This window comes from Manis pentadactyla, chromosome 10, assembly GCF_030020395.1.
Source record: "Manis pentadactyla isolate mManPen7 chromosome 10, mManPen7.hap1, whole genome shotgun sequence".
Taxonomy (NCBI): Eukaryota; Metazoa; Chordata; class Mammalia; order Pholidota; family Manidae; genus Manis; species Manis pentadactyla.
Window position 1 is genome coordinate 126682435 of NC_080028.1, and position 18967 is coordinate 126701401.

An 18967-nucleotide genomic window follows, 5' to 3' on the forward strand; every position below is an offset into this window, starting at 1 on the left:
ACCCAAACCTGAACCTTCAAGCTTCAAAAGGCAGCACCAGAAAGAGACTCTAGGTAGGGAAGACCTAGGCCAAGCAGCTCTGACCCTGTTCCTCCTTTCCCTGGGATTCATCCCACTGCCCTGCCTGCCACCACCATGCAGACCTCAGGGTGCATTGCGTCCATTACACCCTGTGTCAATCAGCGACAGAATCTTCCCATTGCTTACCTTCATGAGTAAGATAAGGAGCAAGAGTCCCACCCTGGGAATCGCCTGGCTTCTGGAGCTGGTTTCTAGCCGGAACCATTCCCAGATGGCTGATGGCACAAATGACAATGAATGAGCCAAGGGTATTATTATATCTTCATGCAAAAAGCAGCCACATAATTGAAACAACACTACACATGCTTAGTAACTGGGTGACATTTGGTCACAAGGGTGAGAAAATCTGGAGATGAAAAGAAGACGAAGAAGAGAGGAAGAAAAGGAGACTGGAACACAGAAGAGAGAGGGAGAGCCAGAGAGGAGGAGCGGGCACCTCCCCATCACATAAGCAAGAGAGAGAGCACTTCCTGGACTCCTGGCCTCAGCAGTAAGATCTGGGCCCTGGCAGTGCTGTGGGCCGTGAGGCCAAAGGAAGGGAATAGCCCCCCACCCCCCAGCTCAGGTACCTAACCCACTGAAGCCATAGACCTTGCCCATGATGCAGATCAGAGGAGGAGAGCTTGAGGAGCAGTAATAAATACCAAGGGGAAGATTCTGAAATAACAGTTTTTAATTGTCACTGCATAAGGGCAAAGACTCTGAAGTCTGAGAAGCAACATTTTATTCTCCCTAAGTAATCAGAGATAAATAAAAGGAGAACTCTCTGTCCTCAGGAAATCTGCACTGGGTGGGCCCACTCAACAGAACGTGGCGGAGTGGGTGGGTAGTTACAGATCCATAGTGGAGTTTCAGTCCCAGATGGTGCAGGCGGGCAGGCTGAGGGTGCGGCCAGTGAAGGCAGGAAGCAAACCAAGGAGAAGCCTGCTCCAAAGAAAGCCACCAGAGCGACATGTGGGAAGGCGGTCCTGTGTGGCCCAAGTGGACAGAGGCCCCAGGGATGCCCAGCCCAGTCTGCAAGCTGATCCTTCCTTTGCAGCAGAGGCTCTGGGATCACAGGCCACTGCTGGGCTGGATTAGATGGTGGGGCTTGTGGGGAGCAGGTACAGGCAGGTGAGCTGGGAGCTCTGGCTCTACTACAAATTGTCCATGTGGCCCTGGGCCAGTCGTCCCTCTCTTGGGAGCAATTTCCCCATTTTCACAAAGATGGTGGGTGAAGGGGTGACATTAGTTTTTTGGCAAGCACCTGTCCAGCTTCACCAAGGAGAGAGAGCTCAGCTAGATACATGAGGAGTGAAGCATCGGGAAAGGTCTTTGTACATATGCAACTCTGTGACATAAGCCCAAGGGCTCTCAGCCCCAGAAAGCCAGAAGTCTGGGTGTGGTTTCCTGGGCTGTCAGGGCCAACCTCATGTCACATGACACCATCCAGGGCTGTCAGCCACTTCAGTTTTCTTCTTCCCCAACTCATGGAAACTTTTAGTTAGACTGATATGAAAGATAAGACAAACCAGTGGTGTGACTTCAGCACCAGAGAGGACGCAAAGGGAGTAACATGGCTGTGGGGTCGGAGGGCACTCTTTGGGGCCCGGGTAACATGCCTCGGGCGATGGCTCACCTCTCCTGGAGGGACGCTCAGCCGGGACACTGCCCCCGGTCAGCCGCGTTAAACTGCACAGGGCTAGGGCCAGCAGTACCCTGGGCTGGCTCGCCCTTCCCCGCCTCCCTTTCTAGTCCGACATGCCAAATATGGAGGTTTGCTTGTCCTGGCAGCTGGAATAAGAAGTGTCCTGAGTCAGAAGACCCTCAGGGAAACTCTCTTTAGACAGAACCATGAAGGAACAGCAGCTGGATTTGGGAAGCTGGAGTGAGGGTGAGGGTGAGGGTGGCTGAAATTCTGGGCGGGAAGGTAAACACACCAGGAGGCTGTAACATCCATCCTACTCCATCCAGTTGGCCAATGAAGTCGTCACATTTGCTCTATCACCGTTACTTCTTCGGTTTCACTTTTACAAGGCTGACTTGAAAATACTTTATTAACCTACACTTCACATAGCATAAAATCCACCCATTTAATTACACAATTCAATGGTTTTCAGTATGTTTGCAGAGTTGTGAAACCATCACCAATTTTAGAACATTTCATCACCCCTAAAAGAAACCCACACCCATTAGCAGTCACTCCCCATTCTTTCCCTCTCTCCTCTTAGCCCCAGGCAATCACTAATCTACCTTGGTCTCCACTGATTTAAAAGATAGCATTTTGCCCCGTTAGGTACTTTTCGTACAATTAAAGTATGCAGAACATCAGATAGCAGTGAAGTCTTAATCAAGATTTCATGATCCATATACAAATGGTCAACAAACACATGAAAAGATGCTCAACATCTCTGATCACTAGGGAAATACAAATAAGAACCACAGTAAGATCACTTCACACTCATTAGGGTGGCTGTTACCAAAAGCACACAAAATAAGTATAAGTGCTCCCAAGGATGTAGACAAATTGGAACCCTTGTGCACTGTTGGTGGGAATGTAAAATGGTGTAGCCACTGTGGAGAACAATATGGCAGTTTCTCAAAAAATTAAAAATGATCCAGTAATTTCACTTCTGGGTATATACCAAAACAATTCAAAGTAGAGCCTTGGAGAGGTATTTGCACACCCATATCCATAGCAGAGTTATTCTCAGTAGCCATAGTTGGAAGTAACCCAAGTGTCCATCAACTAATGAATGGCTCAATAAAATGTGGTATATACATATAATGGAGTATTATTCAGCCTTAAAAAGGAAAACTCTGACACATGCTATAATGTGTATAAAACCTGAAGACATCATGCTACGTGAAATAAGCACTCACAAAAAGGCAGACATATTTATGATGCCCCTTACATGAGCTGTCATATTCATAAAGACAGAAAGTATTACGGTGGTTGCCAGAGGCTATGGAAAGGGGGTATGGGGAGTTATTGTTTAGTGGTACAGATGAAAGGTTTTGGTTTCCCAAGATGAAAGAGTTCAGTGGTGGTGATGGAGGCACAGTATGAATGTACTTACTACATTCAAAATGTTTAAGGTGGTAATTAAGGTTACTAATCAGTTGACTTTAAGCTAAGCAAAAGGGGATTGTCCCAGTGGGCCTGAGCCAATCATACGAGTCCTTTAAGCACAAAGGGTGTTCTCCAGTTATAACAGAAGGGGAAGTCAAAGATTCAAAACACAAGGGGGATGTGAGGGAACATTGCTAGATTGAAAATGGAAGGGCCACATGGAAAAGATGTGAGCATGGCCTCCAGGAGCTGAGGGCAACCCCCAGCTGACAGCCAGCACGAACTGCCTGGAAAGATGGCCTGCAGAACTGTGAGGCAATGAATGGGTGTTATTTTAGGCTGCTAAATTAGTGGTCATTATCAGGCAGCAACAAAAAACTAATAATCTCCTAATTGGGGCCAGAAAGGGAAAGAAGACATTTGGGGCAGGGTAGCAGGTGGGGGATGAGTCTAGATTACTGACTTTTGTCTTCTTCACATATCTCCACCTCCTCTAGGAAGTCCCACCCACCCCCAGAGCCTCTGAGGATCCCTGCCTCTGCTTTCTTACGCCAGTAATTACCTACCACTCCCTTGGCCCTGTGCACACGAGGCTGCCAGGGGAATCCTCTGCCCCTCCACAGTCATCTCCTCTGCTCAACTCTGGTCTAAGTACTTCCAGCACAGAAGCCACAACTTGACCTTTTTCAATTCCTCAAAGCACCCAGTACAAAGCCAAGCACACAATACGCACAAATATTTGTCAACTAAGTCATTTTCTTTCAGCTCCAGTGACCAGAAGAGCGAAGGCACACAGGGAGCCTTTCCCATTAGACTGGCTTCACAGTCTCCTGGGATTAACCGAGCACCAAGACGGCAAGACCCTGTTCCTGAAGCATGACCTTTAGTTAACAATGGCCAGTCACGTGTCCAAGCATGAGTCAGGCTACCATTTCCCTGAATGGTGGTCTGGTTTGTTTGGTTTTTATATTTATCTATAACTGGAATTTGCAAACACGAAGGGAGTAAGAATGAGGATGACGAGAGGCCTCACAAAATGCACCACCTGTATTCTGTTCAATAACAAACATCTTGAATATCTACCACATCCATGAACCAAGCTAGGACCCTGGAGACACAGAACCACTTCACCATAGCCTCTGCCCTTGAGCTTTATTCCAAGTATCCCCTGAGCGCAGAGTCTTTGACAGTTTGGAAACCAGGAGATTGAATTTCTTCAGGTCAGAGAATCAAGTGACAACAGAATCAGGTCTCCCACAGGCCTGCAGTGGGTGAGGCTCCCTTCTGTATTCTACCCTGCCCCCATGGCTCTGGGCCTGCCTTCAGGGCCCCACCCTGGACTCCAATAACATGCATATGATGTCACTGTGTACATGTGCAAGAGTCTTGGCAAATTTCATCCAGAGCCCTCAAGCACAGATTTAAAAAGTAAATCCTTAGCATTTTAACAGACCTTTACAGTTTATAAGCACTGTCACACTCGTCCCATTTGATCCAGGAACCCTAGAAGGTAGGTGGGGTAAAGATGACTATCTCCATTTTTCAGATGAGGAAACTGAGGCTCAGAGAGTTGAGGTGACTTACCCAGGGTCACCTGATTTGGAAGCCAAAAAACCTATTCTTCCCTCTCCATCACCCTGGATCTAGTCTTTGGGCCTAAATGGGAACCCAAACAAAGGCTGGCTAAGCTCCTCCAAGATGGCCTTAGTGGCTGGTGATTTGAGTTTCTTTACAAAGTGAAGGAGAAGTAGGGACCAGGAATAACAGGAAAACTTAATGATGCCTAATATTCTAGTAACACTTTATATTTTTCAAAGAACTTATATTTCTTATCTCGTTTGGTTCACAGAACTCCATAAGGTTAATAGCCAGTATGTTGTCCCCAGAGACTGGATCAGAACTAGCCTCAATGCTTCGGATTCCAAGACTTCCCACAAGCTAAGGGAGGGCATTCCTGCCTTTCAGGCCCTACATTTGCCCCTTTGTTCCTGAAGGGTCAAGACCAAGAGACAATTGGATACCCTTCTCTTGTGTGTCCCCACAAGTCCAATGCACAATGACCCTTCATCTCACTGTGTGTTCCTTCCCCGGCCAGAAACTGGCCCCAGAAAGCAGGTACCTCCCCCATCTGGCTTTAGGGTTACTTTCACAGAACTGATTTTATTTAACTGCTACACCAAGAAGAAAGGAATCTGTTAAACTCGTGTTCGTCCATTTCACAGACATGTTCGGAGCAGGGTACCAGACTAGGCTCATCACTGGGAATTAGAGAAATGAGTCAGACACATTCCCTGCTGGCAAGAAGCTCGCAACCTAGTGGAACTAATGAAAACACAAATACATACATGACCAGTGTAAGTCTGGGGAAAGGAAATCCCAGGGCAAAATACCTCTAACGGCCAAAATCAGTCAAAGGGAGAAATAAAGTCCCGTTTGTTGCTTACAAACTGCAGTCCAGGGCCGTCTCTCTCCCCTGCTCTGGAAGGAAGCAAGCAAGCTAGCCAGCCCCTCCCCTTAAACTCCGAGGTTCAGACTCGCCCTAGGTTGCCCAGGTAATTACCCATTGATATGGAGATGAACTCTCCACCGCTGAGGATATGCAAATGCGCCGAAGCCAGGTGAGATAATCTGGAAATGTTCAATTTTACCCACGACCAGATGGAATAAATGTCACAACAAAGTTAGAAGCAAAAGGCCATAGAGGATCAGTGACAATTTTGACCAGGGGAAGAAGGGCTCTATGAAAAGAGAGGTTTTGGGGCTGGGCCTTAAAGGATGAATGGAGAATCCTGACAAGTTGGGAGACGCAGGTTGAGGAAACAGTATGAACATTTGGGCAGCAGGGACATGCCCACGTGAGGGCAGCAAGAAGTCGTGTGGACCCCAACCTCACACTGAGGTTGGCTAGATCCTGCTCCCAACTGGAGGGAACCCAAGAGACCTAAACCATCCACCCCTTCCCTCCTCGGGTTCTGTACGTGCAGCCTAGCCTGGGCCACCAAACCCTAACTGCTCCAACTACTCAGCTTTTCTGTTCCCTCACTGGTTCTCATGTGTGTTTTGCTCTCCCAACTAGACTAAAATGCCAGTCTCCTGATTCCTGGAGAACATAACCAGGGGGTGACTGTATCTCCTCGCAGCCAGCATGAGGCCGGGCACACAGCAGGTTCCTAAACCCTATTTGTTGACTGATTGCTGAAGTCTACAGGCCACAGGATCACGAGATGAGTTTTACAAACATGTACAGCAAAAAGAGGCAGTACCTGGAACCCGAGGCTGGGATAACAGTGGAGGGATTAGGGAAAGACACATACTTCTGGTTTTAAGATCACATTTTATACAACTGATCTAAATTTAACTCAAGGACTCACACTTGTCCAGTCACTCTGTGGGCCTGCCCTGCATTCTGCTCTCTCTGTGGACCAACATCCCAAAGTCCCTGTAATCTGTTTTCCTAGTTCCTGCTGGTCGCCAATGAGACATGGTGTCTCATTCTTCCTCTTGGGCAGAGTAATGGGAAGGGCAGTGTAGTTACCACTGCCAGTCTGGAGACCCAAGGATGATGCCAGAGGAGAGAGCAGGGTCAGGGCCAGAGGATGGAGTGAGAAAGACCCCGAGGCAAAGGACAGCTTCTTACTCAAGGAGCTGAGATCTCATCTGAAATGTGGGGCGGATGGAATGGACAAACAGGGAAATTGGATAAGGTCAAAACCTAAACAGAACACAGCACCCCCAGGATGGAGCGTGGGCAAGTAATCAAGGTAATCAACTAGGGGTAGGGAGAGAGCGGGTGGGTACAAAGGCCCAGGTCGGCTCTGGAGCACACCTTAGTTTGAGGGATATCCAGTCCGACCCTCCTCTCTGATCCCATAGTTGAGGCCCTGAGGTGTCCTTCCCTGCGGCACTGCCCTCTTCTGCCCAGTGTCCCTCACCACCTTTGATCCTTCTATTCACCCTCCATGTTGCTGCCCGAGTGGTCTTCCTACAGGGCAGACCAGTTCCGTCTCCGCTACCATCTACCTGCAGAATAAGGCCCAAAGCTCACATGGCTTACCACCCTTCTCTGCTAGACCCAGACAGACCTACCAGTCTAATCTCCTCTCCACGCTTGCCCTTCTCTGCATCCCACTGACATACTGCACTGTACTGTCCAAAGATCCACTAAACTTACTACCACTGCCAGAATTCCAGTGTCAAGGTCCAGATCAAATGTCACCTCTTCGGTTAAATCTCCCCCTGCTTGCTCATTCCCCGTAAGACCAGACAAGTTAGTTTCTTCCATGCCTCAAGACACTTCAAAGAGCACTGATTACCTTGACTGGCTTTGATTTACAGAGACCGAGAGACCACTGGGGTAGGTTTTGACTACTTATAGCCCTCCTTGTCCTCAGTTAGCACAGGAGGAATAGGTGATCAAAACCATTTTTACTTAAAGAATGAATCCGTTTCCTCCCTAGACTCCCACTGAGCTCCTGGCAGAGCCCAGTTAAAATCCAGGTGGTCAGACTGGGGTGCTCCTTTCTAGGCTGCTGCCTCTATGCATTTTCCAAGACCATGCAGTTGGATAACTCCTTGCTAATCTAGACTTTGAAACACTGGGACAGTGACAGACACTTACAGAAGCAGGAACCCAAGCTGCTGTCTCTAAGGACAGCCTTCTGTGCCTCTCCTGGGGAAGTGCTGTGATTCTGAAGGGCTTTGAACCAAGCCGTAGGCGTCGACAGAACAGGTGAGTCATCCCAGCCTACATCGTTCTCTGCTGAAGGGCCCCAGCATCTGTCTTGGGTGGTATGAGAAATGGGGGTTCTGAGCTGACTCCGATCCCAGGGAGGCACGGCCAAGGTGCCCCCAGCCCTGGTGGTGAGAGCAACAGTGACGGGCTTTATCTATGGCAGCCAACACAGAGGGACTTGGGGAGCACAAGAGATGGCCTGGGAAAGGTTGCAGCCCGTGATAAAGGGCTACAGCTCACTATGTTCGGACCCCATCTGGAGAGACAGATGTGCAGGCCTCCCACCTAAGCCACATTTTCTCCACTGCCCACCTTCATTGGTGTCTCTTCACTTCCTGAAATTCAAAGCTTCTCAAGATGTTCTTCACACCCATCTGCCAGACTCAACAAGGACATTTAACTCACATGTGAATCTTGTTTTAAGCCAGTCAACATGTAAAGTTGAAGGATGACTCTTCATTTTTTACAAACTTTTCACCCCAAAGAGCTCCCCTGATGCGTTTGTTCACCAGTGGCTTACTGTGTTCAAGGGCCACTGTTAGGAACTGGAGTCATACAAACACTATTGCAGTATCACGCCTGCCCCCAGCCAAGCAGATAAGCTGCATGTGCAAATGACTGTAAATACAGGAAGTAATGTGATGAGCCCTATAGGGGAGGCTCACAAAGATGAGTTTGGGGATCTGAAGGTGAATGAATCTGGAGGGGCATCACGGGGAAGGTGGCATATAAGCTAGGCTTTAGAGAACCGGTTAGATGTTGCTATTCAGAAATGGGAACAATGGCCTTCCAGATGGAAGACATATCAGCAAAAGACCGAAGAAAGCTGCCCAGACTACGGATGAGATCAAATGTTAGGCAGATCCATGTGGAAACCCCCAAGGGGGATTGCATAGTAAATGTGATAAACCCAATCCCCAGGGACGCAGTCAGTGGCACGAGAAAAAGGCTCTGAACAGCAAAGGGCAAGATGAACACGTATACTGCGGCAGCAGGGCGTATTCCGGGTGAGGAGTGCGCTGCGAAGGCCCTGGACTTAGATCAGAGCTCCAGTGCCAGCTCCACCCTAAGAGCTGTGGGATCTTGGGCCAGTTACCCACCCTCATCTGCAGGGTCCCTCCCTGATCCCTCCCTAGTAGATCACTATGAAATGAAAGGAGATAATGGGAGTGAAGCATCTGGCACAATTCAGGCACACAGCACAGGGTCAGCGTGTTGTGGGTTCCCTCTCCACGCTTGAGGGGCTGGGCCAACCAACAACGAATCAAAGGCTTTGCTGGGCCAATGAAAGGGGATTCCGAAGCAAGGACACAGTGAGAGAAGAGGAGCGTGGAGAAAAGGCCCGGTGCCTTTACGCTGAAGCTTCCGCTCCTGCAGGCCACGTCAGGGGTGCTGGGAGAAATCTCCCTGCCACACCGGCTGTTGGTTCATCTCTGAAGAACGGTGTGTTCCAGGTGTGCAGTCAGCGGAATGGGGCTTGTGGGTGGAGCAATGAGTAGGAGCTGAGCAGGAAGAGGCAGCACCCTGGACCTCGGCCCAGATTGCGGGGGCATCAGGAATCAGGCGTGGGTGGCTTCAGAGAGGGAAAATGGTTTAATTCCAAAAGCTATCTTCCACAAGCAAAGCCAAAGCATCCAAGGTTTTTTTCAGATCTTTGTAGCTGCCCTTTTAACCCAAATACTTGGCCTATTGCAAACTGGCAGGTGAGATACCACCAGGCACAGAAACCCCCTCCATAGAGCACCTCCAGGCCCACAGAGAAAGGGCTCCACTACAGACCCACAGGGAGAGTCCATCTACTTCTGTATGTTCTCCTCATTCATCCACTCATTCCACAATCATCCACAACACAAGATCGGCTTCCGGAGAGGCAGGCATCATCTGCACACACCTCCATCTCGCGAGCCGTTTCACTAGTCAGTTTCTTTTTCTGCCAAATGGAGAACACCGGGTTTATGAGAAGATCCAATGAGATAATGGACATACCCGGTACACAGTGCGTACTCAGGACATGCAAATATTATCCTACGAGAAGTAAGATCACCTGACATGCTGGCTATCTTTCATGTGCTCCTCCAGGTACATTTGCATTCTTCCCGCCCTGTGCTGTGCCCTAGAGTCAAGCCTCCCTTGCTCTGACTTCCCATTGAGTTTGGTCCACAGGGAGCCTTGACTGATGAGAGGATTTTCATTCCCCCAGTTGCCTCCCTGAGCCCCTTGACCCAAAATCCCAGCTCTGGAAGATGACCCTCCACACAGCCTCTCTGCCTCCAGGCACAGAAGTGATAAGAGCCCACTGTCGCTAGCCCCAGAATATTTCAGTATCCAAAGTTGTTTCCCTAAACCCTGCCTCAGGTTACCCAATTGTATGTACCATCTCTTTTCTGCTGGCCCTGACATACATGGCACAGGAGAACGAGAACAGACCTGGGAATGGGAGACCTGGATTCAAGTCCCGTCTCTGCCCCTAGCTGGCTCTGTGACCTGTGCCAGCAGTCTCTCTCCTTTCCTAGGCCTCAGCTCCCTCATCCGAAAAAAATGGCACAGAGCCCTTCTGTGCTACAACTCCCTGTCATTCCTGGATGTTCTGTGAAGTTAAAGCCAGGGAAGGGATGCATATAAGGGAAGAAAGCTTCCCAGCGCAGAGTGCAGGTCGCCAGCTAAGCCCCTCACCGACTCATTCTCACCCAAGAATCACCTCACTCCTTACCAAGAGCTTCCCTTTTCCTCTCAGGCCACCAGGGTACCAGATTACCAGACGCCCTCCACGCCAAAGCAACAGCCAAAACCCCAAGAAATTTCAAGTAAATTCCCTTTCCTTTCAGTTACCAACCGGTCAACCCCAGTTTAGCCAGAGAGGCCCCCTCCCACTTGCTAGTGTGCCCAGGGGTCCAAGCTGCAAGCAGGTACCCTCACACCCGTAACTTCCCTACAGGGCCGCACAGGGCAGCGATGCCGGCTGCTGGCCGGGCCCACGGCAGAGGGATCAACCTCAATCAGCGTCCACTGGGCACGTTTAAAATCGCTAAGGGCCACTTGATGGGATATTGCAGAATCTCTAAAGTCCTTTCAAGCTCCTTAAATGAGGGACTCGGGGAATCCCACAGTAGACACGTTTTAATGAGAATATCACCCTCCCTGCCCCTTCAGGAGCTTCATGTGCCCCGAGGGCTTCCCACCCACCCTCACGAGGGTGGGCTCAGTGGCCCAAAGGCTGGCTGGGGTTCTGCCCTAGAGGCCGGGAGGGGAGGGCAGTTTGGATTCCAGCGTCTAAGAGCTCCGGGCGAGATAGGCGAGGTAGGACCACTTCGTAAAATGGCTCGGTTCCTGGTTCACCTGAGGGCTGGCGCGGGTGAACACACAACGTAATACCTGCCAGCACCAGTTTGTCTCCAACGTTCTTCACTTCCCTCAAATGCCTCCAGAAATGTGGCCTGTGCCAGCAGTCTCTCTCCTTTCCTTCCCTCATTTGAGAGAAGTGAATCACAACTGATTCCCGGTCCCAAATCAAAACTGTCAGACCCTCTGGGCTTGCGGCGTTGGAACAGCCCGCGGGTGGCCTCGACTGGGGCGACCTCGGCGACCTCAGCCGGCTCCGCGCGGAAGTTCCCGGGAAGGGCCGCCGCGCGCCTGCGCAGGCGCGAGCCCGGGAGCGTGACCCGGAGCGCGCGGCCGGAGGGGGCGGGGCCAGGCCCACAGCCCTGGCCACGAGCGGCGGCGCATGCGCGTTGCGGGCTCGGCAGACGAGAGTGGGAGGTGACCCCGTCGGGGATGGCCGTCTGCGCCTGAGGACCCGGGCTTCAGGGACGAGGCCAAGCTCGGCCAGGCGCCCGGTTTGACCACCCTCGCGTCCCTAGTACGGAACCGCCCTGCTCGGGGCCTTAGGTGCTCCGTCCGGCGAGGGAGTGCACCGGGGAAGGCGGCCGCAACCCCCAGGCCCTCATCTCAGGGAACTCGGGCCGGAGCCCGTCCTGCCAGGCACCGAGCCCCGGCGGCTGCAGGATGGCCCGTGTCCTCTCCCGGCCCTGGTCACCTGGCGGGGAGCGACCGAAATGCCACGGGGGCCCAGGGAAGGGACACAGATGTGGATCTGCCCAGGGCTGGCCCTTTGAATACCTCTTGACCAGAGGCAAATTTATGTTTCTGCTCTCGTTTTGTGTTTCTCTTATGCTTCTTTTGTATTGCCTTTATAGTCCTCTAAAAAAATTAAGGTTTCCCTGGAGTGGGAAAAGCTTGAGCCTGGTGTCACTGAAAGTGGAACTGGCATGAAATGTTGCTAGTCTTTGTTTTTGAGGCTGTGAGTTAGCCAACTGCAAGGCCCAGGGCCTGGCGGGATGCCCTCCTGTGGCTTAATCTTCCCGGGTCTCCACCCTGGGTTGGGCATCCGCATTCACCCCACGCACACATCTGCCTACACACATGCTCCCTTAATCTGTAATCCACGCATTATTTATACAGTTACTTCACAGACACACCTGCCTACCCACCCCAGACATACCTATTCCCCAGACCCTCTACACACACCATACAATGCACAGACACCTTCCTTACTTCCCCTAAACCCACTTTGATTTGTTCTGATGGCACAAAAGTGATGAGTCCTACATCTTGGGTACTATGTTCGGTACTCGGGGACCAATTGGTCACAAACACATATGCATTGGTTTCTCCAAATGCAAAGACTTTTTTACATGCACACATTTGCACTCCCCATATATGTATAACCACGTGTAACCACCATATATTCTAACATACCTGTAAGGACATTATCCACTTATGCCCTGATAACCTGGCTGTGTTTAGAATGGTCTTTGATTTTTGCTTTCTCCACTTTGTGTTTCTGTTTCCCTATCATCTTAGTAGCAGACAACGTAAAGGTGGTAGGTCATGAGGCTTGTGAAATAGCACGGTTCTAAACACACCAGCAGTTTCTGGCATGTTATATTTATCTTCAAAACAGGCCTCACCTACCTTCCCTTTTCCAGGGAAAGCTTTTATTTCTCCCAGTCGTGGGAAAATGGTGCTTGCAGTCATGAGTGGGAGAGGTGACCTGGGCTCGGAGGTGGGCAGCACTGGCCTTAGGTCAGGTTGCTCAGCTGCTCAGACTGTGGAATATAGACCTCCTCATCAGGAGGAAAGCAGGGGAGAGGGAGGAAATAGCCCCCACGGCCCTACTCATCTGGCCCTAAGATCAGGCGTCTACACTTTGGGAAACCAGAGCCAGTGGCCACCTTTCTGGTGAGACCCCATCAGCCTGGCAGCATGGTTTTAACTCTCAGGCTCCCCTCTTGCTTATTTACAACTTCCCACCAATGCCCCAGGCCCCAGTTTTTCCTTTTCAAAACATGCTCTCAAATGGGGGTGTGAAATCCTCAGGAGGGCCCCAGAGGTAAAACTGCAAAATGAAGAACAGTTCACGTTTCTTTAGAGACACATACAAGCTGGAGGCCAGGATCACCCTGTGGAGGCATCACTTTCTGCAGAAGCCAAGCAGGCGTCTCCTCAGGTCCAGGGCAGCCCTCCAGGCTCCCCACCGGAGCCTGCAGGTGCCAGTGGGCACGTGGCTGCGGACCAGCTGAGCACAGCCCCATCAAGATGCCTTCGAATAATTTGGGGATAGCAGTTTCAATAATTACTACTCACAGGCTGCTGCTACAAATGCTGGTGGAATGACAAATTCAGGTGCTGAGGAGAGAGCATTTCATCAAGTTTCCAATTATGCAACAGGAAGCCTTCGTTTCAGAGCTGAGGGACCTGGCTCTCTCTGGGCCTCCAGAAGCAGGAGGGAGCTAGAGCAGGTGCGGGGGTGTCCAAAACCAGGGTGGGCAATTTATATATTTTCAACCTATCCCCCAAGACACTTAAAACCCAGTAGATGGGGTCAGATGAGATGGGAGGGGTGCGTAGGCAGAGCACAGGGGACTTTTAGGGCAATCAAACTACTCCATGTGATACTATAATGATGGACACATGTCATTACACATTTGCCCAAACACACAGAATGTACATCCTCAAGAATGAACCCTAAGCAGACTGTGGCCTTTGGGTGATAACTGACAACGTAGGATCATGGATTGTAACAAACGTTTGACTCTAGGGGTGTTGACAGTTGGGGAGCCTGGGCATGTGTGGGGGCAGGGAGCAATGGGAAATCTCTACTTTCTCTCAATTGTGCTGTGAACTTGAAATTGCTCCAAGGAAAATTAAGTCACTAAAATTCAGTACACTCTACTAGATGAAAGGAAAATGGTTGGAGACAGTCAGAAAGTACAAAGTGTTAAAGAGAGTTTGGAACTTTATTGACTTTCTCCCTGATGAAATCAGAATGGAAAGGACACTGGAAAGGTTCTGCTTTGGTGAGAAACAGCAACTGTTCAGGCATTAAGTATTTACAGATACTCCTCTTGGGGGATCTTTGGATCCTAAATTTCCCCCAGTCCACACCCCCCACCCAGAGTCAGAATTCTGCCTCAAAATCCTCCTCCGTAGAGTGGGGCACAAGACAGCACTTAAAGCGGAGCCTGTTCACTAACAAGCCTGCTGCAGTTAGAGGAAAGGCAAGTCAAGGGGTGAGCCAGGAAACAGAAGGAGTTAGAAAAGGAAAATGGGTACAAAAAAGAAAAGGGGGGAAAATAATCACACTGATAATGTCACCTCCCTGAAAATAAAAATATTGTATGAATGTATTACCCACATTCCACCCTCTTCCCCCAAAGCAGTGGCGACATCAGCAGCTGTGACAATGCCCATACAGTCCCCTGCCGCACTGAGGGACACAGACATGCCAGGAGTAGCTGGTAGGCATTAAGGGGCGAGGGGCGAGGGCAGACTTGAGAGGGTAAATGGTGGAGAGCCAAGGCAAGGGCTGGATCTGAACGAGAAGAACAGCAGCTCATCGGGCCTTGGTCCCCGGACTCCTCGGGCGCTCCTAGCAGACGCTTTTTCTTCTCTGGTTGGCTCCATCCCTCGAAACAATGTCCTGGAGGCTTTGGGATCTCCGATTTTCTTGTGGAAGGTTCCAGGTCTTCCACAAAACCAAAGGCAGCAGCCCTAGTTACAGAATGCATTAGAGCACTAGCCATTCTGAGAAACAGGAATTCTAAAGCGGCTGATCTCCGGGTGGACCTAATCCGATCGCCAGTCTGCTTCCACGGCCTAACCGGCAGAGTGCCTCTCCCTCTGGCCCAGGATGCTTCCTGGTGCATCTGACCCGTGCCTCACGGTGGAGCCTCCTGGGGACAGCGCGCACCTAGGAGAGGCTGGCTCACCAGGCAGAAGGAGCCCCTCTGGGCAGCCCTTGGCCAGGCCTCCTGGACTTGCCCAGACTGTCTGCCCACTTTTTGTCAGAAGGCTCTTCCCTGCATTCCCTGTCCTCTGCTGCCCTCCAAGGTGGCACATCAGCCAGGCAGGGCCTCAGAACAAGCTCCTCCTCCATGCCCTCTGGCCTGTCGTCGCCTAACTCTCTCATGGACAGCGTCAAGCACACATCCTCACATTCTGGTATTTAAAGGCCTGGCTTTCCCTGGTGCACTCAGTGGGGACTGGCATCAAGTGCAGGGGAAACAGAAGGTGCAGCCGTGGTTGCCTCCGACACCGAGCGGCTGGTGCTGGTTCTGACCCCTGGGAAGTTCCTCTGAGTCCAGAGTATTGGCACACCAGGGACTGGAGCAGAAGGGAAAGAAGCGGCCTTGATGACCAAAACCAGGGAGGAACAACTCTCCTGCCAAGAGTCTCCACTGGGAGGATTTGGAAACAGAGTTCTCTTAAACCTGGGAGAGATGGCCGCCCAGAGAAGTCCCTGATGAAAGGAGCAAGGTTTCCATTGTCCCCTCTGAAACCCAATAGCTTTGGGGGCTGAGTTTTCCAAGACATGCAATAGACAAAGACACACCGCAAACCAATGAACCCTCTGAGCCCTCCCAGGACTCCCACGAAGGCACTTCCAGGAAGTTACCTGGATACATGGAACCCTTGCCCTCCTTGGGGCCAACAGAGGGACCAAGCTTCCCCGCTGGCTTAGAAGACTGTCTGAAAAATGGCATGGGGGAGGCAGGCCCTTCTCCTAGCCTGGGAGCTCTTGTTTTCTCCGAGTATTCCGGATCCTCAAGCATCCTCCCACCCCCTGAGGAAACAGGGAAGAGGGCCTGGGGGTCCCCTCAAAACCCAGGTTGATTCCGACCCAAGAGACTGTCCTTGTTGAAGTCAACCCAGGGCTAGGAGGCAGCTGAGGACTGGGGCACAGAGGGCCGTGTGAGGACGGAGGTCACGGTGGGCCTGGGCAGCCCTACAGAACTCAACTGTTTTCCCAGCCTAGAGAGGGAAAGGAATTTCAGCCACTTTGAGCTTATTGGACACCTATGAATTCAGTACATGCCAGACCTTAGCTGCTCTCGGTCCCTCTGAGACAGGACCCTGGAAAAGCAGGTGTGGCCTGACTTGCGTCAGTCAGGCCCCTCACTGAAGCTACAAGACGACAAGCACACTATAATTCACAGTTTCTGCCCTCCTGTGACCCGCACCTCTCCCCACAACTGGCCTCAGTTAACTCCCAGTCTCCAGTGCGTAATGACTCTTGCCAGTGGCTCAAAGGGTTAATAAACCAGGACTTCCCAGACAGGACACAAGCTCATTCGCCACTAGGAAAACAAGGAGGGCCATGCGGCAACCTAGTGTTTCCTGTAGCGATTCTTGGGCGTTTCGCCACACCCTGTTTTGTCACAGTTGAGAGCACCTGGGTTCTTCCCTAGCCCGAGGCTCCCCAGGAGGCTGGGGAGCTCCTGGGTGATGGCCCGCTCGATCTTCTCCAGAAAGCAGCCTCCCATGTAGGAGCACTGCTGAGACAGTAGCTTGAAACTGGAAATGGGGTTGATGCCAAAGAAGTCCTTGTAGGCCTCACGGTTGGGAAGGTCAAATTTACTGACATTGGTCTTTGCCAGGATGGTCTTGAAGATGTAGAATTTGTCGGGATCTTCCACGATGTCCTTAAAAACAAGTTCTCCATCACTGAAGAAGGTCATTTTGTCCTTGTACGTCTGCAGGTAGCGGTCGACCAGGAGGGCGTGAATGCGGACCCGGACGGCGTGCTGGCGGATGAAGGCGATCTTGTTCTCCAGCCTGTTCTCGATCACCTGGTTCAGATCTTCCAGGAGGGAGATCTCCTCCTTGAGAAACAGGTCCCGGTGGGTATCAGGCTTGTAGTCTTGTGGCCAGAAGGAGCTGACATAAACCCGAGGGGGCTCTGTGACGTTGATGAGCGGGGCCAGGCTCCAGAAGAGGGCCCCGTAGACCCGCATGAGCATCTGTGTGGCCAGGTTGTCGGCCTTGTTCAGGATGATCCTTATCTGGGATTCGCGCCCCTTCAGCTGGCGGAAGAGCATCTCCAGCTCCAGACCCACATCCAGCTTGGTGGGGTCAAAGACGACAAAGATGAGGTCGGCTCTGTCGATGAACCACTGGCACACATCATTGAAGGGATAACCTTGGGGAGAGGGAGCGACAGGTCAAGACGAGCAGGCCCGCCCCGAGCCCCTTGCGCTGCCTTCCAGAACCAAACTGTTCCCTGATTGAAGGAAGTAATGGCACTACAGATTTTCTGGGTTTCTGAGGACTTTTAAAGGAGTAATTACATATCTCCGGCCCCTTGTCAACCCTCAACCAAGAACCACCTGATCCTTGTTTTAATCTGTGGAATCCAAGGTTTCAGGAAAGCAAAATACCTTTTCAACATGGGGATTTTCCTACCAACTAAAAAGATCTGGGGACAGTAGCAGAGATGTTGAAGGAAGGAAGCCAAGAATCAGAAGGATGTGAAAGAGGATGCATTATTTCCGGGAAAGAAACGTGGACCTGGCATAAGACCTGGACTGGCACTGGGGCTCTGCCACTGACCAGCTGAATATTTAAGTGCTGCTAAACTTTCGTGTTTTAGCTACAAAATGACAAGAGGAACAGTAACACCTAAATTGGTATAAAGATTACTATGTTGCTTTAAATACAGTAAAGCACCTAACTAAAGCTGCCAGTCACAGAGTAGGTGTTCCATGTATATTAGTTCCTCTAACTTATATCCTAAATGAGGAGACTAGGAATGTCTGTCTTAAAATTTTTCTGTAATAATTAAGCCATAATGCAGAACAGAAGTCCAATAAACGTTAAGTGACTACTATAATTATTAATATAATGTTATTACTAGTAATAAAACAGGGTTTGGTTATAACCAAAATGAGAGTTATATGATAACGAGATCCACCATCTGGTCATATATTCCTACAAATGCCCTGTTATGACTCATCTCTGCAGAGAGCCCATGTCATGGCCATACTCAAGGGCCCAGGTCACAGCCTAATGCCTGCCACCTGATGGCATGTAGGGTTTTAGAAAGCTGAATGCAGGTTTATGCTGAAGCAGGCCTGGTAAAGCATGCCATGGCACTAGGAAGAGGTGAATGAAGGTCAGGTTCAACCCAGACCCAAGTTAGCCAGAAGTTATGTACACTTGGACTGGGATCCCACTAGCCCAGGTCCCCCAGAGACAGCTCAGCCCCAGCATGGACCTCAAGGAGGTACTTACAGAGGACACCAGCCTCCCCTTGGGAAAATAAATCACCTCCAAACCAGACTAGTCCTTGGGGAGGTAAAAGGACGAGGCTCTCCACAACCAAGTGGCACCACGTCAGCACGAAGGGGCTGGGAGAGAAGAGCGTGTCCCCTGGCTTTGGACCACGCTGGCCACATTTCCTCTCCTCTGCCTGCTTCCCACCCTCTGTTGAGAAAAGTTCCCTGAGACAAAACATGCTGTTCAGAAATGAGACTAAATTACCTCTTTCTTGCTGCTTGCGGTTCTCAATGATGCCTGGCGTATCCACAAAAGTGACCCGCTCCAGCAGTTTGTGGGGAACCTCGATGCCAATCAGCTTCTCCAGGAAATTCTGGCCAAACTTCTCGAGGGGAGAGAAGGACCGGGCACTGTCAGCAGCCATGACGATGCCCTCAATGGTCTTCAGCTTGGGCCCGTGCATGAGGACAGTGAACTCAGAGGTGGTGGGCTCGGCACCTGCACGCATGCGCACAAGGTTAGCAGGGAGCCAGGCATCGGGGAGGAGG

General features: G+C 50.9%; 1 protein-coding gene and 1 long non-coding RNA gene across 4 annotated transcripts in view; both read right to left on the reverse strand.

Annotated features, from left to right (window-relative positions):
* LOC118929886 (uncharacterized) overlaps positions 1-13147 on the reverse strand; it is a 32659-nt gene extending 19512 nt beyond the window's left edge. Inside the window, exon 1 of the long non-coding RNA XR_008992333.1 lies at positions 11049-13147. This is a non-coding gene — a long non-coding RNA (uncharacterized LOC118929886). The remainder of the gene's footprint in view (positions 1-11048) is intronic.
* A 995-nt stretch (positions 13148-14142) lies between these two features.
* SRL (sarcalumenin) overlaps positions 14143-18967 on the reverse strand; it is a 32849-nt gene continuing 28024 nt past the window's right edge. For all 3 annotated transcript variants that reach the window (XM_036920446.2, XM_036920448.2, XM_036920447.2), the window contains 2 exons: positions 18684-18917; positions 14143-17343 (listed from right to left, as the gene is read on the reverse strand). In XM_036920446.2, the coding sequence (XP_036776341.2) occupies positions 16532-17343; positions 18684-18917 (1046 nt within the window). In that variant the 3' untranslated portion in view covers positions 14143-16531. The remainder of the gene's footprint in view (positions 17344-18683; positions 18918-18967) is intronic.